Genomic DNA, 25,668 nt, shown 5'->3' on the forward strand with positions numbered 1-25,668 from the left:
CTACAGTGGGTAGTTGGATTTCAGAAGCTTCAATCTTAGGTTTATGACACCATTCTATAAAGGTAAGTAAACACCCAAATTATACAGTGTTCAAGTGTATTTAGAAGCATGTATGAGATTATAATCTTTCAGAAGAGATATTCATACACATTTTTGAAAACATCAGGCAGTGGCCTCTGGCTATAAAGGCAGGGAAATGGAATGGAGGAAGCCACAGAGGCAAGGACAAATAGCTGCCAGCTTCTATTTTGGAAGTTACAAGTTTGTCCTTGCTTGTTTGATATAATTTGCTTTATACTTTGCATGTGTATCACCTAGATTCCCTCCGTATATCATACATTGTATTGCAAATAGTGAAAGGAAACAAAGAAACAAGTTCCAAGCATCATCTAATTTGCGTTCAGAAAGACGTCTAAATGAGAACCTGCACCTAGGAGTGTTTCTTCAGATTCCATTGCTTTCTTTTAGTGAGGAGGAAGGGAAAAAAGAAGACTGACAGATCATTAAAAAGCCATGGCCTCAGAAAATCCAAAGTTTTGGTTAGAATGCAGTGAGCCAGAAAACTTTGCTCCTGATTCTGCAGACTGGGTCCCTGAATTATTGGTAGTAATTGGGGGATCCTGGCGGACTTCAGTTGGTTTCTTCACATTATTTGTTGTTTTAAGTGTGCCTGTAAGCACAAAATTGATAGAATTCATGCTTCACAAAATTTGGCTGATAAAATGCTCTTTCCCCTTCTTCTCCAGATCTCTAAATCCTGTCAACCTCCAAAGCAGGCTACAGTCTGTTACCCCTGGAGCCCCCAGAACGAAGTTTGGGTAAGCCTGGACTTGCTTTAGTTCCTCCAGCTCTTGTGAGCCTCACATCTGCTAAGCCTCTCACCGAATCTTGTGCTGTCTCTGTGGCATCTCTGTGTGTGCGTTTCGTATCAGTTATATGTGTACCTATGTGTGTGCACTCCCTCCATCTGTTCTGTTAGAACAAGCATTGTGCTTTTTTTTCATTTCTATATCTTCTCCCACTTCTCACTACCAACATATTTGAGGAGAGTTAATTCTTTCTATATTTATTTTAATAATTCTTTATGGCACAGGTGAATTTGAACCTCTGTCAATATAGTCAGCAACAAATTATAGTATTGGTTTAACCACTTTTCCAGAATGAGGAAAACAGTGGATACAATCCAGGGGATGAAATGAGAATGATTTAGAGGGATTAAGTTTTTTAAGTACATTCTCTAGCCAGGATGGAAATGACAGAGGCTACTGCTTATTAAAATCACACAGAGAAGACACATGTACCTGATAAGTTCTGGCTGTCAGGACCTGTACAAGAGACTTGGAATTGTCAGAAGGGAAGATATCTAGAAGAGTACAGGGTAAGGTGGATAAATCTGTGTGCAGAATGGAGAAAACACATTCAGAAGGCATTTGTGGTCACTCTAAAGATTTATATATCAGCAGCATTGGTCTCCATTATTTAGAAAGTTGAAATTCTGGAAACACACAGGGAAAGGAACAAACAAACAAAACCAAAATCAAAAGAACTCAAAGGTAGATTTTGTGTTATTTGCATGGTGGTGACCCAAGGTCCTAACCTTCTATTGCTGAATAAGCTTGATGAATTGATGCCATTCCTTACCACTCAGCTTGGGAAACTGATTTCTGCTAATCTAAAATAGGATGCTGCTTCACTCTTTTATTCTGGAGTTTATACCCGGTATCTTCAAGAATTTATCTAATTTGACCCAAATATTTCTTTGTCAATCGCTTTTGCCAGTCTCAAATAAAAAAATAAATAAATAAAAAGGGCCAGTGTTGTAACTTAGTAGTAGAGGGCCCTGGGTTTAGCCCAGTACTCGGGAGAAAAAAAGAAAAAGATTTTTCCTGAAGAAGAATTCACAGAGCAGAAAAGAGCACTCTGCACCATTGAGGGAAAAGAGGGAATATGAACCTGATTGACTTTGCCATCACTAGAATGGGGGTCTTTATCCAGCCTAGAGGAACTTTGTTGGAAAGACCGCTCTTCCTCCCAGGGAGCTGGTAAGAAATGTGGACAGAGCTCAACTTATTCAGTCATTCATGATTCAGGCATGCCAATCTGCTTTAGCTTTGACCTTGTATGGGACAAACTTTATCCGAGATAAATTCCAGAGTGCTAGCACCTCTTCATCTATAAACTCCTCAACCACTCAAACACACTACTTCTGCAGGTGGCCGCTTTATCCATTGCCTAAGGCTTCCTAACTTCAACCTCAGGGTCTCTGCTTTTCTGATACCACCATCAAGTCATAAAATGGTACCTGTTGAGAGAGTTTGTTTGGTACAGCAGAGGTGTGGTACCAAAGCCCAGATGAATCAAAATACAGTACAAGAGTATTTTCCCAGACTTGGAAAGGCTTAAGAGATTGCTTGCACAGGAATATTCCTGGGACTTGATGCATGTGAGTGAGGAGAGCCTGCTGAGGACCTGAGGTGGAAGGAGCCATGCTGGAAGTTGGGTGCTGAAAGATTACAAGGACAAGGGGGTCGTCCCCGCAGGTGCCCTAGAACTCCCACTGTTCAAGGAAGAACAAACCCAGGACCTGAACAGAAGTTCTGGGGTCCTGCTAGAGAGGTGCTTTTCTTTTTTTAAATTGAGAAATGAGGAAAAGTGAGAAGGGAACACTGAAGCTTTAAAGTGACTAGTTTGAGGACCTTTAGATCTCAAGGCACAAAGGCAGACCCCCAAGCCAGGGAATGCTGCAGCCAGGTCGCAGCCAGGTCTAGAGCAGTAAGCTTGCCGGCCGTCACTGATCCTGCGAGGGCAGAGCTCCTAGCTGGATGGACAGGTTCCAGAGGAAAGCATGTGAGAAGCTGTGTTCTCACACCTGTCAGCCCCAAGTCTTCCTGCTCATGTCTAATTTTTTAGACACCTTTCCAGCCTGATATCAGATTCTTAGGTAGTAAAATTTCCCTTAATGTTTTGGAAAAAAAATCACTAAACAAGTTACTGTGGTATAAGAGCTAAATAAGAGATAGTTATTTTAATAATAAAGGACATGGTCTCAACATGTAAACGCTAGAACATTATAAGGTCGTTGGCTGTTTTTATCTCTGTTGGAATTACCCTGAATATAGACAGAGCTGACCTGTTCAGGTGACTTGGATGCCATCAGGAATTGCTCTCAAATGCTGCTTTTCTTTATTGGAAAGGTTAATAACTCTTGGGTGACACTGAAAAGAACTAAATATAATCTTAGTTAATAAAGTGATTACATTCTTCAAAATTCAGTGCATATTAAACTACACACAAAAGCTACACAGCTCTTGTGCCTGTGTGTAGAGGAATTAGGTTCTAGGCTCAGAGAGATTTTTCACCTTCAGGCTGACTTTGAGACACTTGCAAGTCAGGCGTGACATAAGACAACTCTTCACAGGAAGCCTAGTCCTTCCCCAGGAGTGTGTCTCTTTCCAATCACTGGGACAACCAAAAGCTGATCTACCTAATTTCTACAGTGTTCCCTAAGGTCAGCCCTGTTCTTTGAGAACACCGACATTAACTATTGTATTGTAGAAGCCATGCAGCAGACCTGTCAAAGCTGGTGGGGGCTAGAAAAAATGCAAGAATGTCCCCAGACACGGCCTGCAAAGCCGACCTGTGATCAGGACTCTCGAGCACCTTCCCCAGACAGGCCAGGTGGTCCACGGGCCTGGTCTGGTTGGTCTGAGTGCATTTTCTTCCCCAGCAGCCTATCCGTGTGGAAATGTGAACGAGCAGAAGGTCTTAATGCCCAGGAGGCGGACAGCCTGTGAGGGCGAAGGGTCAGGAGTCAGACCTCTTCAGCTGCTCTTGTTTAGGCCACCTCGTCATTTATGGGAGCTTTTTCGTCTGCAGGAATCCACCCCCTTGGCTTTCAAGGAAAGCAGCAGCGTGAGATTCCCATGCAGCTGGAGCCTGAGGAACAGGAGCAGGGAGGACACTGAAGAGCAAGTGGCTTGAACTGGGTCCCCCGAGATACTGGAGCTCCTACACACACGGGAGACCTTGAGAACACACGGAACCCCGCTCTGCGAGGGCCATCATGCAGGGCCACGCCCACGCAGGGTCACGCCCACCCAGGCAAGGCGTGACCTCACCCAGTGGCCCCCTGGGCAGGCTGTGCAGCACTGTGGAGCCTCAGGGTCTCCTCTGGCCACCAGGTCACCTGATGCCTACATCTCTCCCTGCCGAATCAGTCAGGTGTTGAAGAATTGCCCTGCGTGGAACTTCATGGATAGACAGGGAACAAAGACATATCTGGGGACAAAGAGGAACATGGCAGCTGCTCAACCTGGGGCTGCCATCCCAAAATATCCCCCCAACTTATTTTCAGTCGTCACATCCTTTTTGCTGACATGCAGTACCAGGCTAAAAGAGAGAGAGGGAAGCTCCAGGGACAAAATGTTAACCCCAAAGGCATGCTTCCAGTGACCCAGTTAACCCTAAAGTGGATCATTCACCGATGAGCTTACAGCTTTTATAATCTATTCCTTCCACCTCTGAACTTCCTTACAGTGTCTCACAGGAGCTTTTGGGATACATCTCAGATCTTAACCATAGCATGTCTTTTAAGCACGTTATTTAGAATTGACAATCCTAAATATGTCAAAATAACCTTTGCAAGGGGATATTTTATATGACCAGGAAGAATGAAATTTAGATCAGGAAGAAAAGTAGAAGAGGGTCTCCAGTGTTAGAGGGCCTCCAGTGGTAGAGGGCCTCTAGTGGTAGAGGGCCTCCAGTGGTAGAGGGCCTCCAGTGGTAAAAGACCTCCAGTGGTAGAGGGCCTCCAGTGGTAGAGGGCCTTCAGTGGTAGAGGACCTCCAGTGGTAAAAGACCTCCAGTGATAGAGGACCTCCAGTGGAAGAGGGCCTCCAGTGGTAGAGGACCTCCAGTGGAAGAGGGCCTCTAGTGGTAGAGGACCACTGAAACAATTGCAGGAATCCAGCAGTCTTCTATTAAGTGAAACTTCAGAGAGATTTGCGAAGATGTAAAGCATTGCTGTCGTCTTACTTTTTTCTTAAAATATATCTATTTTTCATAAAATATGCTATGTATGGTAACATAAAATGGGTTTGTCACTATCTTAAAATGAGTTAGCAACATAAGTATGTTTTAAGTTTCCATGTAGAAGATGGAGAAGGTCAACATTCAGGACCTACAAAGCACCAACTCTTTGGGCTCTCAATATTTTCTAGGAGTGTAAATGGGTCCTGTGGTCAGGGTTTGAGAGCAGCTGCTGTGCTGTCTGTCACAAAGAGGAAGTTAGAATCCCGTGCCCCTGCTGTCTGGAAGATTCCCCTCCGTGTGTCCACGCCCGCTGGGTGCGCAGGCCCTGGTCTGTTGGAGCCCGTTGGGTACACAGGTCCATTGACGTCATTGCATGTTGACGTTTAGAGATTGGAACATTTTAATATCTGGTTTTATCATTGCATAAAACATTGTTACATAGATCCAAGGTCAAGTGAAAGTGTATTCTAAGAGCCTACGTGGTTTAGACAGGAGGTGTTCCTCAGAAGCTCAGGTGTGAGGCAGTGCAGGAAGGTTCAGAGGCTCACTGATTGGGTACGGGAGCCTCATCTCACCTGTGCATTAATCCCTGGGGGGGTTACGGTGACTGCAGGCAGGGAGGGTGTGGCTGGTGGGTGGCTGGGAAGGACCCCTGGGGTTCGCGTTTTGTCCTAGTGAGGTCAGGCCTTTCTCTGGTCCTGGTTTTCCTCTCCTCTGCCACGCTTTCTGCCCTGGCTTCTGTCTCACCTGCAGCACAGAGAGTGGGGCTGGCCATCTACTGACTAAGACTTCTGAAACCATGACCCCCAAATAAACTCTCCTTCCTCTGATTGTTCTTGTCAGGTCTTTTGGTCACAGCAGCAAAAAGCTGACTAGAGCAGAGCCTCTATCAACTGAGAGGTAACGGCTTTTAAATTTTTATTTTTCATTCTATTGTTTGTTAATGATAAGCATATATGTATGTATTCTTAACACTCCCTATTAGATTAACAGTAACATGCTACACAGTTTTCTGGGTCTAGCTTATTTTACTTCAATATGTATATATCCTGAAGATCATTTCATAATAGTATGTAGGGATTTCCTCTTATTTCCAGCAGCAAAACACTCTGGGTTTTCTTTTTCTGATTGCTTGTTTTGTAATTCTGCCGTGTCTTGGTAGCTGCCTGATACTTTCCAAGGAGTTTGGAAAATTCCTCCCAAAATATCTGATTGGACTTCAAACTGAAGATCTGTCCAAAGCGATCCTTCGGGGGACTCAGTGGTGACAAACACGCTCCCTGGGAATGTGCCCACCAGGGAAGCCTGGCCTCACAGCAGAGGAGGCCGGAGGTCCACAGGGCCCCAGACAGACTTTGCTCTACAGTCCCCTGATCTCCTGAGGGCCCACTTGACTTTCCCCAAATCCTATACTCCCCCACTCTCCCACATCCCCCTCCCTGTGCCCCGTGATGACAGCATGTAAGTGTCTATGTCTGTTTTCCCCTTTCCCTTGCGAAGCACATAAAAAATCTGTACCAGTTTTCCTATTGGCCTGCCTGCTATTTATTTCCTAGACTTAATTATTGAGACTTCAGAGAGCAAAGAGAGACTTCATCACCTACAGTATCATCAGATGGTTCCTAGCTGTTCTAAGCATCAGGGTGATCTGAGTCACTAATCTACCATACTAAAAATATAGCCCACAGTACAGAAAATATAAAATGTTTTATAAATGCCAAGATCTAAATTATTTTAGGACTTCTAGTCTTTAAATATAGTTGTACAAAGTTGATCTTCTGGGTCCACGGCTAATACTGTGAGAACATTGTTACTGTTTCTCTTTGCAGTGATTACGTTCACGATTCTCCATTCATTATCAGACATACTCCATTTATTTGAAAGAAAATACATATTCATTTTTCCAACACCCTTACTCCAAGAGAACACCAAAAATCACAAAGGCATTGACTGTCGAGTTTTTGATTATTCCATCACTCCAGTACAGCCGCCATTAGGTAACATAGCAAGAGCACATTCAGTGTTTTAAAGAGTCTCTTGGCTAGTGGAGTGTGCAGCTAACGCCTCCAGCACTGCCTCCACTCTGTTCTCTGCCTCACTTGCGGCTCCCCACTGTGAGTACAAGAAGAGCCGACGCAGACACAGTCATCTACAGCCAAGGGGAGGGACTCAGTGGGAACCAGGCCTCCAGTTTCAGATCTGTGAAGAAAGGCAGAGAATAGACCCTTTTTCAGTCGCTCGGTGGTACTTGGTTACAACAGCCCTTGGACCACATACAAGAGTGGACGCATTCAGGTGCTGACTTCTCATTCACGTGTCTGGTCCTCTCTCCTCGCCCATGGGTCAGCGGCAGCACTAGTGCCAACCTCAAAGGACTGGGAAGCAAACTAGACAATGTGTCTGGTCAGCACACCCTCCAGAAGGGCAGCCGCCGATGCCATCAGTATGTTCTGCAACGTGCCGGAAACAAGCTTTAAAGGCCGTATTATTCACTGTTTGAGGGAAGCTTCGAGTGAACTCTGACACTCAGCATATCAGAACCTCAGGAGAGCAAACCAAATCAGGAGCTTTCAGATGTGCAGGGAGGCAAGTAGCAAATACATGGATGAGAATAAAATTCAGCGAATGGGAGACTGGGCAGGTGCCGATCCGGATCGTTCTGATATTCCACCGCAACAAAGCTGCCCGGGTGGGAGGCCCAGAGGCCCTGGGGCCCTTGGGACACGATCGCTGCTCCTTGCTCGAGCTGACTGGCCTGGAAACTGCCAGGTGGCTGTGAGCCCGAGTGGGCTGCAAAAGGGAGGTGGGAGTAGGTTCTGCTGTCCGCAAGGACGTCGGGAGGACCGGCACTCCTTCCAAGCGCTTTCTCGGAACCTGGTGACATACACAGATGAAAGCCACTGTGACATTGCCTCAGAACAGAATTTTTTTTTTCTTTCAACAAAATAAGTTTGAGAAATAAAAATAAGTTTAATTTTATAAATGTTCCACCAAATATAAGCCTATTCAGGTCACATGTCGTGCTACTTGCTGAGTTAGGCGTATTATAATAGCTCAACTAAATATCACACTAAGTAAACTAATGTTTTACTAGATCGGTATCAAGCACTACTGGGGGACCAGAAAATTGTATTAGTTTATAGACTCTGGCTGTTAAAATGTCAATCAGACAGTAGGAATATCAGTTTCTTTTCTCCTTTCTGTGACTATTTCAGATTAAGTGTCTGGGGAGTAACAGTTGGCACTGGTGGGTCTTTAGGGCCTTACCAAAACTTTATGGCTTTTCTTTTTTTCCCCAAAAGTATATGATAAAGAACAGGTCTCAGACCTGTCATACATAAAGAGTATGTTTGAAGAAAAATATTAAATAAATAATAATAGATTGTACCCAGAAACATCAAATACAAAACAAGTAAAAGTGATACTCAGATGACTGAGGTTTAAACAATACCCAAAACGAAATGATATAAGCAATATTATAAAATCATAAATGGCAAAATAGGACTGTAGTTTATATTATCGTTACAAATTATAAATCCATGTAAGTTGTGTAACATGTAAATTGTTCTTATATGTAGTAAGAACTGTAGCTGCTGTAGGGATATGGAGGGGTAACTGTTCTGGAAGATGACCATTTAGGAAATTTCTTGAAGAGTATGACTAGGTCAACCCGTGAAGCAAGGGCTGCTGAGGTTTGGTTGGTGCGTGGTGTTACCGACTGCTGTGTGACAGGCTGCCCCAAGTTTAGCAGCTTTTGCCGGAGTTCCGAAGGTCAGGTTCTGGGAGTAGTGGGACTGGGTGCTCAGCTCAGGGTCTGATCCTCAGGGGCTGCAGCATCTATAGGCTGCGGGGGTGGGAGCTGCAGGGTTTCTGGAGGCTGCTCCTGACAATGGCTGGCTCCCTTCCTCTGGGGGGAGTGCTCTAAGAGAGACTGGGACGCCAAGCCAGAGGTCTCGTCATCACAAGAGGACCACACCATCACTTCTGCCACCTCCTGTGACCGGCCCAGGCACAGTGTGGGAAAGGCACACGGGAACAGTATCAGAGGCGGGGGTGGGGTCCCTCAGTGACACCTCGGAGGCTGCTTCCCACGGTGGGCACAGAAATGCGTGTGTCTGCACCCTCACAGCCTCTGCCTGGCCCCTGCCTTGACGCACCAAGGCAGAGCCTCTGGGGAGGAGGCTAGCCAAGAAGTCCTGCTGGTGGTTCTGATGCACGGCGGAAGCTGAGAACCCATAGGATGGAAGAATGGAAAGCTGAGAATGTGAGATCCATGGTCAGCTGAAAGGGCCTTTAACTATGGCTCAGTTGAACAGATAACGTACCACAGAGGGAAGTTCGAGAGATTTCACTTTCTGGAGATAAGGGTGGGAAAAGGTAACCTTACAAAGTGGCAGAAAACTTCAGGCCCAGGAATGGACACATGAATCAAGTGGTGGCTTTAGTGTGTCAAGGATGATCTTTGTTAGAGGCCCATTTTGTATGAACCCTGGTGGCCCCTGCAAGGAGCAGACTCTGACCTGTGCTTCTCTCACAGGCCTTGGCTGAGTGGAGGACTTGTGGCAAGTGAACCTACTCTGGAACCAAAGGCAAATGCTGGGAATGCAAAGCCTGGAGTCTCCACATCTCTAGGGACAGGTGTGACGCTTCTCCGGAATTCTGATGACCCACAGCCTGGCAGTCCTCTCCATCCTCCAGGGTATTTAAGTAAAAGGAGATGACACTTGGGCAGAGAATCTCATGTGAGATCCCTTTACATCCAGTATCAGGGGATGAGAGGCTGCAGAACCCGCAGCTTCTAACAGCACTGGAGATTTAGGCACAAGGTGATCCAATCCAAAGCCTTGATAGTCACACAAGGGCTCACCCACCAAGCCCTGTCCCTCCTGCCCTGCTCCCTCTGCCCTCTCCCAGCCTCCACCCAGGCCCCAGAGTCTCTCACTCATTCTTCCACTCCATAGTCCTCCCCAAAGACCCACTCCACCACCCCATTTTTGCTTAAATTTGGAGGGAGGCCTTGCTCAGCTGCCCGGGCTGACTTCCAACCTGTGAGCCTTCCGCCTGCAGGGCTCAGCTAGATTTTACCTTACTGACGAACATTCTGTGACCACATTATTTAACTGGAACATACAGATCCACTCCCTTCCTGTTCTGTTTTCCTTTTCTCCCACTTATCTGGCAGCCATTTTAAGGTGTCTGTTGGTTTGCTCTCTAATAGAAAAGGAACTCTCAGAGTGCCTGACTTGTAATCTGTTCAGTTCTGCTACCTCGAAGTGTTCCTGTCACATAACAGGTGCTCAAAAATATCTACTGAACGAGGAAATTTAACCAGAAAACCAGTGTAATCCCACTGTATGGTCTGAAATTTGAGGTTCTTGTATGAGTGTTAAGGATGTCTGAAGTCTTTCAAATGCCAGATACACGTGGGAGAGGGAGAGTTGGAAAAAGTCTGGCCAGGGGCTCTTAAGTAACCACTAAGCAAGGGTAAGAAATTCTGGTGTGTTGTTGCACAGTATGGTGACTATAGATAGCAATTATGTGCTGTATAGTCCAAGAAGCTAGAAGAAAGGATTTTGAATGCTTTTACCATAAAGAAATGATACATGTTGGAGGAGATAGGTATCTTTAACCTGATTAAAACATTACAAAATGCATACATGTATGAAAGCATTACATGACACCCCATTAATATGTGTGATTTTGTTTTGAAATAGCAATTGAATTTAAAATAGAAATGTTAGAATTAAAAAAAATTCTAAAATAAATGTATGTGCTGCACACATAGGGATGCAGAGAGAGAAGAAAGAGAAAGAGAAGAAGGAGGTAGAAGACCAAGGGGAGGGAGAATTAAAGACACAAGAAAAGGCACCAGAAAAGAAAATGTGTGTAAGATCCACAGTGCCCAAAGCATTCTCAGCCTCAACGGTCATATAACTCCTGTCTCCAGGTTATAAGTATAGGAACTAAGTGTCTGGGAGTCAAAATCTTGACCTTCTGAAGTGGCCCTATGTTTCTAGGTGAATCTCCTAATTTTCAAGCTGGGAACTAGTGCAGGTCCCATAGACCAGCCATAATAGAGGGGATAGGCAATGTTGGCTAAGCATGTATCACGAAACAAAATATTAACTCAAAGAAGACTTTAGCAACAAATGATACTTCTGAGGTCATTAGGTCTAGAGTAGCTGGAAATACAGGAAGAGCCCTGCCCACACAAAGGCAGGGTGTGTGTGTGTGAGAGAGAGACAGACAGAGAGACAGAGAGACAGAAAGGCTGAAAGGGGAAGTAAACTTCAGTAGCAGGAAAGGCCTTGCAGGAAGTAAGCACTTGGGGTGGCTTCACAGGACAAGATTTGATAGGTGAATAGAGAAGGTGTATGTCAGGAAATAAGCATTTTGTGAGCCCAATAATCCATTTCTTCTTTGCATCAGCATCGATACTAATTTCAGATTCAATAAGGCTGGTGAGTCTAGTAGCCAAATGGACTAATACTAAGCTTCTAAAGATTCTGTAGGTATTTGCAGCCACCGTCTGGAGACCCAGGAGAACAGGCACTGGCTCTGTTGCAGACATGACTTTCTTTACTCTTGGCCCTTTGCTTCCTGAGCTTAAAAAGTCAGCACAAATTTTGTGCATTTTATTCCTAAGGGTCCATTGAAGGCCTTCTGCCTTTTAATGGAAAAGATGGAATGATATCTAGAAAAACATTAAAGTTGTTTGGATTTAAGATTTTAATGTCTGATTTAATTTAAGATTTAAGGTGTTTGGATTTAAGATTTTAATGTCTGATGGTCTGTGCAATGATTGGGACTCATATTTCCATACTGATTCCTGGACAAGGGTGATAGGGCTCTGCCAGCCTAAACATGGGGAGACAGCACTTCTCTTGGATTAAGAAAAAAACAAAAAAGCCTCTTTTCTAGCCTTCCTTCATATTTCAGTAAGATTGTTTTGTTTACAACTTTCCCTTATTAAAAAAAATATATATATTTTATATATATATATATTTTATATATATATATATTTTATATATATATATATATATCTGACAGAAATAGTGGAAAGAAATGTGCAGCTGATTCAGAAAAGAAACTGACCTACGTTCTAAACCCTTGTAATTTTTTTTTTATTGGTGCATTAGAGTTGTACATAATGGTGGGATTCCTTGTGACGTATTTGTACATGCACACGATACAACAATGTAATTTGCTCAATATCGCCCCCCAGGATGTCCTCTTCCCTCTGCTCCTCCCACGCCCAGTCTCTTTCCTCTACTCTGTTGGATCTCCCTTTGAATTTCATGGGATTCCCTCCATCACTACAACCTTTCTTTCCTTTCTACTCCCTATCTTTCGCATATGAGAAAAAGTACAACCCTTGACCTTCTGTTAACTCTTGTGATTGTATCTGGGGACTCTAATACTCACCAGAAAAAAGGCTGCTCTTAAAATATTCTAAGTCAAATTGGTAGAAAATTAGATTTACTCAGAGCCAGGTTTGAAGTGCCAGGGGGAACATGAGGTTAATAATTCCATAAACCCACTGTGCTGACCCCCATAGGCTTTCACTTGTAAAAAGAAATTTACCTACAGCACTGCCTGGCTTAAGTGGGCAGGGTATGTCATGTTCTTCAGCAAATCACCTGTTACCTGCAGGAGAAATGCAGGCCTGTGAGTGTGTGTGTGTGTGTGTGTGTGGTGGGGTGGGGGTGGACTTTTGTGGCCTTACACAGACCAGATCCCAGAACTCAGGGAGAAAAAGATAATCCCTCCAACCATAAAATCTGTAAGAATAGGGTCCAATTAGAAATGGTCAGCATAGGCCAAAGTGACCTAGAGTTGTCTTGGCAGCGGGAACTTGAAAGCCTGATGTCTTCTGGCTGTCAAAAACCAAGAGTGGACGCGGGTGGGACTCTCTGGAAATATCCCTGGGGACCACCATGAAACCGGAGGGCAGGACAGGCATGTCCTTCTGAGAGAACCCACTCTCTCCCTTGAGAGTGTCCCCATTTCCCCCTTTCCCATTCGGCTAAGAAACTCATGCTGTTATTCTGAGTAACCTGGGGTGGTGCGTGTGGGGGTCTGACCTCAAGCATGGGAGGAAGCAGGGCGTGTCTTCATGCTGTCTAGCTTCAGGGAAGGTCGGTGCCTGTTACAGAGGGAAGGTAGAAGAAAATTATTCCAAAGCTTCTATCTCTAATATCCATGAAGATGAGCACTTCTAAAGGAGAGGAGGTAAGGAACTGAAGGCAGGAAATGGATGTAATATGGACTGAGCCTGTGAGACAGGCTTGAGTGAGCAGCCTTGGTCTCTGCTTCCTCTGTGCCTGTCAGGGTGGGGTTCCTGCCACCCACCCCCAGTGCACTGGGTGAAGAAGCCATTCCTGACTTCATGTGGGGGTGTGCACACAAATTCAGTTTCATAATGAAGGAAAATTTGACCACGTGAAAACAATAGTAAACAGGAATGCTGTCCCTTAAAGGGGAAGAGCATTAAAAGGTGAGTGGAGAACATGAAGCGGAATTGAGCTGTACTGGGGGTTAAGGAACTTGACAGAAAAGGTGTGGAGGTAGGGAGGGGTGTGGAGAACCCTCTAACAGGTTTAAAAAAAAAAAAAAAAAAAAAAGTGCCAGCACAGCATCTGACTAGGGAGTGAGGATCCAACCCTTGCTAGGGACAGAAGCCAAGCTAGACTGCAGTACAGGTATGAGAACCCCAACTTCTTTCCTCTTCAGCTCCATCCCAACACCCTTAAATCTTTCTAGACAGGCCAAGAAAGTAGCAAGGAAGCATATTCCTAGCACTTATTACAATAGAAAATAGAACCTACAAAACAATTTCCTTAATCCAATGTACCTGATATGCATTGAGCCTCTCCCTGAGGCCTGCTAGTCATTAACAGCGCTGATCACTTCAAAAGGCATCTGAAACAGCTAAATTTACACAACAGGCTAACCTCCGCCCGACGCTGTGGGACACTGCTGTGATTCCAAGGCTCGGGAGGAAAAGCTAGGAGGATCTCGTTCAAAGTTAGCCTCAGGAACTTAGAAGGCCCTAAGCAGCCCGTGAGACCCAGTCTCAAAATAAAATACAAAAAGGGCTGAGATGTGGCTCAGCAGTTGAGTTCCCCTGGGTTCAATCACGGTATCATCTCACCCCCCACTTCCCCATAGGACAGCAAAAACACAACCAAACAAAATAACCAAGCTATTCTCGCTGGTGTAACTACAGCCTTACGTTAAACAACACGAACACTCAATACACGAAGTTCCTGCCTTGAGTGTAACAACAGTAAAAAAAGGTTTGAGAGCAAACTTCTCTTTATGTGCCTTTTGTATTAACGAAAGATTTGGATTAAAGTACTTTTTGGCCTGCTATTAAAGAAGGAATAAAGTTGTGCTCGTCTTTTTGGAGACCGTAATTGGCTCTGAAAAGAGCCTTTTAGAGTAGTGGGCAGTCCGACAAATTCACTTGGCGCTGGTATACTTGGTGACGGCCTTGGTGCCCTCGGACACTGCGTGCTTGGCCAGCTCCCCGGGCAGCAGCAGGCGCACGGCCGTCTGGATCTCCCGCGACGTGATGGTCGAGCGCTTGTTGTAGTGCGCCAGGCGCGACGCCTCGCCCGCGATGCGCTCGAAGATGTCGTTGACGAACGAGTTCATGATGCCCATGGCCTTGGACGAGATGCCGGTGTCGGGGTGCACCTGCTTCAGCACCTTGTACACGTACACCGAGTAGCTCTCCTTGCGGCTGCGCTTGCGCTTCTTGCCGTCCTTCTTCTGCGCCTTGGTCACCGCCTTCTTGGAGCCCTTCTTCGGGGCGGGAGCAGACTTCGCTGGCTCGGGCATGGTGCAAGCAAAGCGACGAGAGTGAGCAGTGCTGGGCCGGCGGCTCTTTAAGTACAGAAAGTTATGTAAATGAAGAGTTGTCCGAGGTCTCCGGTGATTGGTGGTGAACTTTGCCTGACGCCCGAAGCCAGTTTCGCCCAATCAAAGTCCGCGTCCTGCTGAAGCGCGTTCCATTGGTGGAAATGAAAACGAAACCCAACCAATCGTACAGCTTCGTTTTCGCGCCGAGAGGAGACTATAAACAGTGCGTCCTTGGCCTTTGCTTTCAGTTTTGGTGGACCGGGCAGTGTGTGTGTGTGAGCATGTCTGGACGTGGCAAGCAGGGCGGCAAGGCGCGCGCCAAGGCCAAGACGCGCTCGTCGCGCGCCGGGCTGCAGTTCCCGGTGGGCCGGGTGCACCGCCTGCTGCGCAAGGGCAACTACGCCGAGCGGGTCGGGGCCGGCGCGCCGGTCTACCTGGCGGCGGTGCTGGAGTACCTGACGGCCGAGATCCTGGAGCTGGCGGGCAACGCGGCCCGCGACAACAAGAAGACGCGCATCATCCCGCGCCACCTGCAGCTGGCCATCCGCAACGACGAGGAGCTGAACAAGCTGCTGGGCAAAGTCACCATCGCGCAGGGCGGTGTCCTGCCTAACATCCAGGCCGTGCTGCTGCCCAAGAAGACCGAGAGCCACCACAAGGTCAAGGGAAAGTAGAGTTTCGTAAATCTTGAAATCAAAGGCTCTTTTCAGAGCCACTTACCCTTTCTATAGAAGTGCTGGTTCAACTACATTTACTCATACACCAAACCATTGTTTAGGTAACTTTGGCAACGGAAGTAATTCACCTTAGGGTTCTTTTTTATCTAAACGCTTAAACGCTGCGAAGGAAGAAAATAGTCCCCTTTATCGGTTAAATTGGCCAATGACCACATTAAGCGGGAATTTAAATTGTGCTTGGGGAAAACGGTCATAACGGAGGGTTCTAGTGTACAGCTAGTTTCAGAGATCTCTGGGTGGCTCTGAAAAGAGCCTTTGGGGCTTCGGTTGCTGGCACACGCCTGCTGCCTACTTCTTTTTGGAAGCCGCTTTCTTGGCCTTGGCCGCCTTTGGCTTTGCCGCCTTGGGCTTGGAGGCCTTGGGTTTGGCCGCCTTGGGCTTGACCGCTTTGGGCTTGGCCGGACTCTTGGCTGCTTTTTTAGGCTTGGCAGCAGCCTTGGCCTTCTTAGGGCTTTTGGCCACTTTTTTCACACCAGCCGCCGCAGGCTTCTTCGCTTTCTTGGGGGTCTTCTTCACTGACTTCTTGGCTCCCGCGGCCTTTTTGGGCTTCTTCGGGGTGGCGCCTGCTGGCTTCTTCGCCTTGGCAGCACCCACCTTCTTGGCCTTGGGCTTGGCTTCCCCGGAGGCCGCCTTCTTGTTGAGCTTGAAGGAGCCCGAGGCGCCGGTGCCCTTGGTCTGCACCAGGGTGCCCTTGCTCACCAGGCTTTTGAGGCCCAGTTTGATGCGGCTGTTGTTCTTCTCCACGTCGTATCCACCAGCCGCCAGCGCCTTCTTAAGCGCTGCCAAGGAGAGGCCATTCCGCTCCTTGGAGGCAGCTACGGCCTTAGTGATCAGCTCTGAGACAGGGGGTCCTGTCGCCTTGCGCTTGGCTGCGCCTGCACCGGCTGCCTTCTTAGTGGCTTTCTTCTTGGCAGGGGACTTCTCCACCGGCACTGGGGCAGCAGTCTCGGCAGGAGCGGTTTCCGACATGGCGAGAGGAGGAACTGCTAGAGAAGAGATTCGAAATCTAAAGAGCAAGTTTTGCAACGCTCCTTAGCTCCGGCCTGGGGCTTATATAAGCCGGCGCTGGCCTGTGATTGGTGGAGCGTCCAATCCACCGCCCTCAGGCAGCCGTGGTTCATGGTTGGGCTCCCAAATTGTGTTTGTTAGTCCCCAAAATTTGATTAAATATTGAAAACAACACCACAGAATTCGGTGCTTCGAAGCGCCAAATGGAAGAAAACACCCCCCAGTTCCACACGATTGTCTGTCTTTTGAGGAATCACACCCAGTGGATGAAAGATGTTTTCAAAACTCCCTTCAGTTTTTCATAAGAATCCACCAGACTGAGGGAATCATGCTAGTTACTTTAATGTTGCAAAAACTTCTAGTAAGTGTCCAATGAACATTATGTGAAAGGATTTGTCCGTAGTTCCCACCTTTGATTTTTGCAAGAAGGAAGACAATAGTTTCCTTGATTGAGGCATAAACTTTGTTTCTAACTGTAGCAAGTAACACAGATGCAGGGTGTCTGGTGGCCTAGCCTTAAATTAACACAGACCTTTCTTTTAAAACGAGTTCTGACTCCTACTAGTTTCTACCTGTGGATGTGTTTTATAAAGAATGAATTTTGCAGTTTGGCAAGAGTGATTTCTTCCATTGCAGCAGTGAGATTTTGAAATCACTGGGGCTTCAGAAACCAGCTCCCTGAATTCAAATTTAAACTTAAATTTGGTACATCTTCTGGTCAAAATGCTTTCTCTATTTCTTGGGCAAATTCAATATATGGGGAAAAGATAATTAATACAGACTTAATGTAGAAAGTTTGCTTTAGAAAAAATTCTAAAACCTGCCTGACGAAAATTGACAACTCCCTGTAACCCTAACTTCAGAGGTCTGGGACCTTGTAAGTTTCAAAGTGTTCATACTGAAACCTCCATCAGCATTTAATAAGCTGCACTAACAGAAATACTTTTCTGTACTTTGCCAGCATACATGGTATTTTTGTGTGTTAGGTGCAGACAGACCAATATTGTGAAAGAATAACTGGATATGGACTGTGAAACTGCATTGAGTATTAGTGACAGTTATAGAGACAATGACCATGGAGTTAGAAAGTGGGTGAAGTTTGTTGTTTTGGGAAGGAAAGGGAAATGGACAGGATTTTGTTTAGACAACTTTATTTGGATCTCATATGAAATCAACTGTTTTTTTTTTTTAAGGTTCTTTTTATGCAAAAAATATGATTTTTTAAAAATACAATACAAATCAAGTCGCTTTAGCACTTGCCAGTGTAAAACTGGAAGTTTAAAGTCACAACATATTTCTCTCTCTGCAGGGGTTGGCAAAGTGGCATTTTCTGGACAGCAGTCTGATTTTATATAACTCTCAAATTAAGAACTCGCTGTGCATTTTGGATGGTAAAAATAAAAAATAACATGACACAGTCCATGTGGCTCTTAAAGCCTAAAAGTATTTGCTACCTGGCCCTTTGCTCTTTTGAACTCCAGATGATGTCTCTTTCAGAACAGAGCAAATTAAAACTGAAGAACAGATCTTACCAATACAATATTCCAACCAAGCACTTTCCACTCTTTCAACCACAAAACTTTAAGACTCGGGGAGACTCCCAAACTCCATTACTTACAGGAGCAAGTGCCTAAAAAATATGGGTTACCTTTCACTTAGCATTTAACAAGTAACAGGAAGTGATCCTAAGTATGCTTTGCAGGTTTTTATTTATTTGCCACATTTTGTACGAAATGAAGCCCAGAGAGAGACCAAACGACTTGCCAAGTTATTATACAGCTAGTAACTGGCAGTGATTTAACCTAGACAACTGGCCTTACCTGTACTGAGGCTGGAAGATGATTGAGGGGCAGGGAAAGAACGATGTCTGAAATTTCAAGAGGCAGCATCTAGAGCTGTCTCTATACCTGGCAGGAGATTGAGGTTAATTTATAGGTTGCTTCTGGTCTTACAGTTCAGAACTCTTTTCCTAAGTCAATTACCAATTTCCAGAAAGCTTTAAGAGCCAGTTGCTGTAATATAAGGCTGTTTGGAAGTGAATTCAAGAATAGGATTAGAAGGGAAAGGCCCAGACTATTGACATAAGCAGTCTAGGAAATATTGCCTTCACAGAACTATCCCGGTCAACACACTCCAAAGGCAAAGTGAGTTACATAGAAAGAGCACGTAAGGAAACGGCTGAGAATGTGTTTGCCTGTTTTGTGGAAACCGTTTAACACCTTTATAACCTGTAAGGTTAGTCCCCAACCTATAGAAAAAACTGAATACCAGGCTACCATGTGCATATGGTGAAATAAGCAGCCAATGTTCATTGTGGTCTAGAACCAAAGAATGCAAGAATAACTCACAGTAGACGTCAACTACCCAAATCTTAGGCCACCTGTGCCACCACCGCCCCAAAACCGTTAAGCCTGAGTATGGGCAACTTCCCACAGGAATTACTTTCCCAGTGTATGGCTGGAAAAATCATCCAGTTAGTTGGCAGTGTTTGGTTAAAACACCTCCCTGGGGCACAGGGTCTCTTCAGAACAGGGTTCCAACCGTAGGATTGTACGTGGAACAGCTTCGTTTTAGTGATAAACTGAGGGGCTCTGAAAAGAGCCTTTTGGGTAGTGCAGGCTTTGGGCCAGCCGACATTTACGCCCTCTCCCCGCGGATGCGGCGCGCCAGCTGGATGTCCTTGGGCATGATGGTGACGCGCTTGGCGTGGATGGCGCACAGGTTGGTGTCCTCGAACAGCCCCACCAGGTAGGCCTCGCAGGCCTCCTGCAGCGCCATGACGGCCGAGCTCTGGAAGCGCAGGTCGGTCTTGAAGTCCTGCGCGATCTCGCGCACCAGGCGCTGGAACGGCAGCTTGCGGATCAGCAGCTCGGTGGACTTCTGGTAGCGGCGGATCTCGCGCAGCGCCACGGTGCCGGGCCGGTAGCGGTGCGGCTTCTTGACGCCGCCGGTGGCCGGCGCGCTCTTGCGGGCGGCCTTGGTGGCCAGCTGCTTGCGTGGCGCCTTGCCGCCGGTAGACTTGCGGGCCGTCTGCTTGGTACGAGCCATAGCTGGGAGTCCACTACTCCACAAATGAGCTAAGTCGCAAGAAATCCCAGTATTTATAGGAAGCTCCGCGTTCTGATTGGACAGTAGGGTGCCGCTCTCCTCATTCCACCCACGGAATTGGTTCCTGGTTCAGTCCTCTCTTTAAAGAAGCTTTACCGCCTCGACATTGGTCTTTTAATAAATGTACGAAGAAATTCTTACTGACTTAAAAAGGGCTTCTTCTAGAATTTACATGCATTAAGAACCTAGAAAATGTTGTAGGGAACCCAAAGTATCTTGCATTACTTCAAACAGAAACAAAGTATGCTGAAATAGCGTAAGGGAGTTGCGACTAAATTGCGAATGAAATCATTTTAGTAACTTTGTCACCGTCATGTCTGCTCGTTTTTATGGCTTGTGGCTTGACGTGTACTCAGTCCTTGCCACTCTAAGGAGAGAGGCAATGTGGAAGGAGCCCTATTGGTTTCTTAAACCAGGAGTGACGATTGCGCTCAAAGCCGGACACCTAGGGATTTTTGACCATAGGAAACCGCAGGAACCCTGAAAAGGACAACCAACTTAATTTGGTACGCAAACTGTTAGGTCGCCGAAGATTATCTTGTGAAAACTTTAAAATGGTTACAGCCTTTAGCAGATTTTGTGGGCGGCCCTGAAAAGGGCCTTTGACGGAAGCTTATTCCGGGCAGTGGATAGTGAAGCTCAGCCTCCAAAGCCGTAGAGCGTGCGGCCCTGGCGCTTGAGCGCGTAGACCACGTCCATGGCCGTGACCGTCTTGCGCTTGGCGTGCTCCGTGTAGGTGACGGCGTCGCGGATCACGTTCTCCAGGAAGACCTTGAGCACCCCGCGCGTCTCCTCGTAGATGAGGCCGGAGATGCGCTTGACGCCGCCGCGGCGGGCCAGGCGGCGGATGGCGGGCTTGGTGATGCCCTGGATGTTGTCGCGCAGCACCTTGCGGTGGCGCTTGGCGCCGCCCTTGCCCAAGCCTTTGCCTCCTTTGCCACGACCCGACATGATGCCAAACTGAGCAGGGTTTCACAGTTTAGCCTCTGAGGCAGTGGTTTATATAGCACCGTATCGGACCTGATTGGAAACCGCTCACGCCAGAGGTACAAGCTCGCTGAAAGCCCAGAGGGAGCCCTTCCCACGTTTTCAGGAAAAAATTCAAGGGCGGTGCTTGGACTGCAGGAAGAGCCCTGTGTGAAGTTTCTCCGTCCGTCTTCATGATACTTGACGCAACCCAGTGCTGCCTTCCGCTCCTTTCCCGCAGCCCGCATGGAGTTTTGTCTCTGGTTTTGCACTGTCGCATTAGTTTTCTTCTGGCTTCTGAAGCCAGGTTGGCAGTTTCAAGGGCGGTCGGCGCCGTCGCTCGGGAATTTGGGAAGCTAGGTGGTATGCACAGTGCTTTCTCATGGCCTGGGTGCGGTCTGTCGGCGAGGGATGCCCTGCAGTGACGCGCCCTTTCCGCTCCAGTTCTCGCCGTTCTCAAGTGTGGTCGTCTGCCTTTCTCACGGTTCACTTTTCTCTTCTCTTATTCGCTGTCACATTTCTGGGGATTTGTGACCAACATTGTCTTTATTCTTCTTGGGAGAAGCTTGTGGAAGCTGTTTGAGGAAGGACGCCTTCCCCCGCCTTTCCTCTGGAGAGTGGAGCGAGTGGGCTGCAGCTCGGATCGTCCAGTCCCCTCCTCTCCTCTACTGAGAATCACCTGGAAGTCCACTCCTCTAAGTCTGCACATAATGCGCAATATGGAGACCAGGGATGTCTTTTTTTCCAGGGAAAAGAAAATGCTTCAAAGGCAGAGGGCTGGGCTGTTTTCAGTCTCCAGTAGTCTGGATTGACTTTCCCCCACCCGGTCCCATCTTCTAGGGGTGAACTGCCTTTATTTGTTTACCTTTTGTTTCAGGCAGGCATGTTTGGTTGGTAATTTACTCCTTCTACAAATGTCTTACTTTAGAAGTCAGTCTCTCCAACTGCACTGTAAACTATGATTATTATACACACAAAATATTCATTACATGATCCTATTATAGTCTGCTTCTCATTGAGCTGTTCTCTTCTTGCTAATAATGGAACCCCGTGTTTAATATTGAAGGTGCGAACCCTGCATTTCTCCTGGAATGATCACCATGATCTGCTTCCCTTGCAACTTGAAAACCCAAGGGCCTTAAATAACCACTTTAAATAGCAACTATTCTTGAATGTGTCCTTTTAAATTGAAACTTTATAAGATGAAATCTTGAAATAATGAGAATCTTTAGGAGGGCTACTTTATTTAGTGAAGGAAGTGCCCGGAGAAGGAGAGAATTTTCCTCCACCTCAGGGTGGTAGCTGGGCCTTATGAATTAAATTGACCTATTAACCTTGGGGGGCGCATTAAATATGCATATGGAGATTTTACAGAAAAGGAATGAAAGTCCAAAAGGTAAACAGACCCCAGGGGGCTTATAGGCCATCTTAAAGGGGGAAGGTAAATCCATGGGCAAACTACTAGAAGAAAAGTGTTTTGAAAATAAAAGGTCTGTAGTAAAATCTGCAGATTCTAGTTCTCTCAGGGGATAAGAATGTTCTCTGGTATCACAGAGGAAGGCATCTTTACCCCAGAAAATTTCCTTTATAAATGTAAGGTTTCTTTTTCAAATGTGAACTTTTACCCTGTTTTTGCACTTTTTTGTGTCTGCTGTTACTCAAAGTAATCTGCTCAGCATAATCATTACACCCAAGTAGCTTGGTTTGCAGTTGAATATTATGGTCCCCTGGGAACATAACTCAGGAAGGGCTGCAGTTTGAATGGCTTAGCAATGCCTTGCCTTGAGCATATTGATTTGCTGGTTGGGTCTCAGAATGCAATGTTCCAAAGTGTGGCACTTCTCACTAGTGCTTCAGGTTGCAGAACCTCTGAAGCAAGTCTCTCCCTGACCTTCTCCCTGCCCTTCTTTCTTTCTTCTTTTCTCTTCTTTTTCCTTTCTTTTTCTTTCTTTCTTTCTTTCTTTCTTTCTTTCTTTCTTTCTTTCTTTCTTTCTTTCTTTTCTTTCTTTCTCTCTCCCTTTCTTTCCCCCCTCTCTCTTTCTTTCTTTCTTTCTTTCTTTCTTTCTTTCTTTCTTTCTTTCTTTCTTTCTTTCTTTCTTTCTTTCTTTCTTTCTTTCTTTCTTTCTTTCTTCTTTCTCCTACCAGGGATTGAACTCAGTGACACTCGGCCACTGAGCCACATCCCCAGCCCTATTTTGTATTTTATTTAGAGACAGGGTCTCACTGAGTTGCTTATCACCTTGTGGTTGCTGAGACCGGCTTTGAACTCGCCATTCTTCTGTCTCAGCCTCCCAAGTTGTTCGGATTACAGGTGTGAACCACCATGCCCAGTGCCCTCTTTCTTTTCTAAAGCAAGTCATAGAAGCCAGAATTCCTCTTCCCCAGGGGGACAGTAGAAACTAGAAACCTCCCTTCCCAAGCCAACAGGCTTGAAACCTTGGGGAGGTCACTTTCTGCTATCTCTCTTCAGACTCATTCTGGAGGGGTCCTGCCCATACCCAGGAGGAAGGCATGCCACAGAAGGGCCAGGAAGAACTGGAGAGATAGGACTTGCTGGGCTCCCCTTCAATCCTTGACCACTAGATCCCAACTTTCTGTCAGTCACATTTCTCCACAGCCACCCTTTCCTCTACAGGTCTAACCATAAAGATTGGCAGTCTGCCCTGAGCTGTTGGGTTTTCATTTCCAAAGTCTCCCTGTCATGGAAAACTGATGAGGCACATCTATGGTGGTTTTATTTCCCTAGCCTGTCTTTTATCATGGGAGCACAAGCCAGGACCCTCAGGTTGGTGGCGAGGAAAGGGGTCACCTCTCCACCCCTACAGCATGGACATGTATGCTTTTCAGACATGTGAATGCTTGTAAATTTTCTTTGTTAAATCATAGTTTTTAAATTCTCTTCTTGCACCAGTGTGGACAAAACAAATTGATTCTGGAGATTTCTTAATTTAAAAAGTTTGAGAATCTAGTTTCATTTAAGTTAAGCACATTCAAAAAGTTTTTTTTTTTTTTTTTTTTAATTTTCCTTAGGAAATAGTAATACTAGTTAGCATGAGTTGCCCAATAAATTCTTGTTGATTAATTGTGATAAATGGTTGTATATTTTTCTCACATTAGGAGAGATGTACTTTTTCAAGAGAAATGTTGGCCATTTCAGGTTTCATATAATTCCCTTTCCTCCTGATCAGATGAATAAATGAGGCTCTTAGGTTTGCTTCTGATTGATCGATACTTGTCTTTTTTCTTTTTCTTTTTGTGGTGCTGGGGATTGAACCAAGCAACCAAGTTGGTAGAGGCAAGCACTGAGCTATCTCCCCAGCCCCTATACTTGTCTTATCAACAATTTCTTAATATTTTTAATTCAAAGTTTTGCACTCAATCCTTTTTTAATATGACTACATTTTCAGTTTGGTATACTGCCTTCTTATCTCCTCAGCACTTGATTTCGTCCTGCTTATTTTGCTTTCAGCTTTGGAATTAGCTAATAGGTCATGTTTTGCATATGGTTTTCTTTTCTTTCTCTTCTTTCACAAATAGTTTATCGGTTCCTCTCCTGATTCTCATTTTCCTATCCCTCAAACACACGCAAACGCATGAACATAATCACTAATGAAAAGCACCTTTAGCTGTTTGGTCTTTTCCTTCCCATAAACTTACTCTCTCAAATTCTCCCTCCATCCATTTTACCCACAATAAAACCTGATTATAAGACCTGGACACACGGCACTTCCTCTCTTCCTTGGTCACAGCTCAGCACAACACCATCCCTACCCTCTTTAAAGATCCTTAAGTTTGCATTGCCCCTGCGTGTGCTTGAGACTGTAGGAGCAGAACCCTCTTTCCCTCCGAAGGTTTGGTATACAGGTCTGAGAAGTGAACTGGCAGTAGACAGGTCAGCAGGAGAAAAGGCATGTGAATCTATTATGTGCACCTTGTCGCAGAGTTCAGCACCTTACAAACTCTCTTCTCAGGGGAGAGGGAAGTGAGGGATGCTGGCAATTGTAGAGGAATAATGCATGAATTTTAGGAAAGATAAATAGGCCTAAAGGACAGGCAGTCACCTGAGACAAAGTCTATCTGGGCTGTATTGTGGGGTCAACTCTAATCTTTCTGCCAGTCTTTGTATACCAGTCTCCTGCAAATGATGAGAGATCTGTGGAAGGGATTCCTGACATTAAATATCTTCTGGAGGATCAGGCCTTTAGACAGAAACTTCACAGAAAGCCCCTCCCTGCATCTGTCGTTTCTCGTGTGCTCTTGGTTTGAAGGGAAACACAGGGGCATATTTTGGGCTATTGCTTTCTAAGCTCCTGCAACAACAATCAAAAAATGTTGCAGATGAAGATTCTGCTGTCTGTTATGGTTTGGATGTGAGGTATCCACCAGAACCTCATATATGAGACAGTATGAGGTTTTAGAGAGAAATGATTGAGTTAGGAGAGCCTTAATCCAATCAATGAGCTAATCTGGCTGGAATAACTGAGTGGTAACTGAAGGAGGGTAGGGTGTGGCTGGAGGAGGTGGGTCATTGGGGTCTGCCTTTGGGGTATATATTTTGTATCTGGTTGGTGAATTCTCTGTTTCTCTGCTTCTTGATCATGGTGTGAGCTGCTTCCCTTCATCACAGTCTTCCACCATTATGTTCTGCCTTACCTCGAGCTCCAAGGACTAGAGCCAGCTACCTATGGACAGAGACCTCTGAACCATGAGCCCTCAAATTCACTTTCCTCCCCTACACAGCAGTGAGAGAGCTGCCTAAAACACTGTCCTTCCAGATTTTTCTTCTCTTGATCTTATTCCAACATCTCTCCTAAGGCTCACTATTCCATAGCCTTTGGAATCTGATTGCAAAGCCACTTCATCAGAGAAATCCCTTACTTGCTCCTGGAATTTTCTCAAGACCCATGTATGGTTCCACAGTAATACCAATGACTCAGGAGGCAGAGGTAGG

General features: G+C 45.8%; 5 protein-coding genes and 1 long non-coding RNA gene across 6 annotated transcripts; 2 read left to right on the top strand and 4 right to left on the bottom strand.

Moving 5' to 3' along the window:
- Positions 1-92: 92 nt before the first annotated feature.
- On the top strand, positions 93-6,451 carry LOC306666136. The gene is made up of 3 exons (XR_013765205.1): positions 93-786; positions 3,862-5,931; positions 6,194-6,451. It is a non-coding gene; the product is annotated as an uncharacterized lncRNA (long non-coding RNA).
- Positions 6,452-14,435: 7,984 nt separating this feature from the next.
- LOC306665905 (histone H2B type 1-K) lies at positions 14,436-14,908 on the bottom strand. The gene has a single exon (XM_079147577.1). It carries the CDS (start codon positions 14,875-14,877, stop codon positions 14,497-14,499), a length of 381 nt encoding a protein of 126 aa, XP_079003703.1. The 5' UTR covers positions 14,878-14,908; the 3' UTR covers positions 14,436-14,496.
- Positions 14,909-15,151: 243 nt separating this feature from the next.
- On the top strand, positions 15,152-15,595 carry LOC306666273 (histone H2A type 1-like). The gene has a single exon (XM_079148242.1). The coding sequence runs from the start codon at positions 15,180-15,182 to the stop codon at positions 15,570-15,572; it is 393 nt and encodes a 130-aa protein (XP_079004368.1). The 5' UTR covers positions 15,152-15,179; the 3' UTR covers positions 15,573-15,595.
- A 236-nt stretch (positions 15,596-15,831) lies between these two features.
- On the bottom strand, positions 15,832-17,295 carry LOC306665303 (histone H1.5-like). The gene has a single exon (XM_079146696.1). The coding sequence runs from the start codon at positions 16,602-16,604 to the stop codon at positions 15,924-15,926; it is 681 nt and encodes a 226-aa protein (XP_079002822.1). The 5' UTR covers positions 16,605-17,295; the 3' UTR covers positions 15,832-15,923.
- Positions 17,296-19,221: 1,926 nt separating this feature from the next.
- On the bottom strand, positions 19,222-19,722 carry LOC306664990 (histone H3.1). Its single transcript, XM_079146141.1, has one exon. It carries the CDS (start codon positions 19,689-19,691, stop codon positions 19,281-19,283), a length of 411 nt encoding a protein of 136 aa, XP_079002267.1. The 5' UTR covers positions 19,692-19,722; the 3' UTR covers positions 19,222-19,280.
- A 604-nt stretch (positions 19,723-20,326) lies between these two features.
- LOC306665154 (histone H4) lies at positions 20,327-20,723 on the bottom strand. The gene has a single exon (XM_079146425.1). The coding sequence runs from the start codon at positions 20,700-20,702 to the stop codon at positions 20,391-20,393; it is 312 nt and encodes a 103-aa protein (XP_079002551.1). The 5' UTR covers positions 20,703-20,723; the 3' UTR covers positions 20,327-20,390.
- Between the last annotated feature and the right edge of the window lie 4,945 nt (positions 20,724-25,668).

This window comes from Sciurus vulgaris (assembly GCF_902686455.1).
Source record: "Sciurus vulgaris genome assembly, chromosome: 7".
NCBI classification, from domain to species: domain Eukaryota; kingdom Metazoa; phylum Chordata; class Mammalia; order Rodentia; family Sciuridae; genus Sciurus; species Sciurus vulgaris.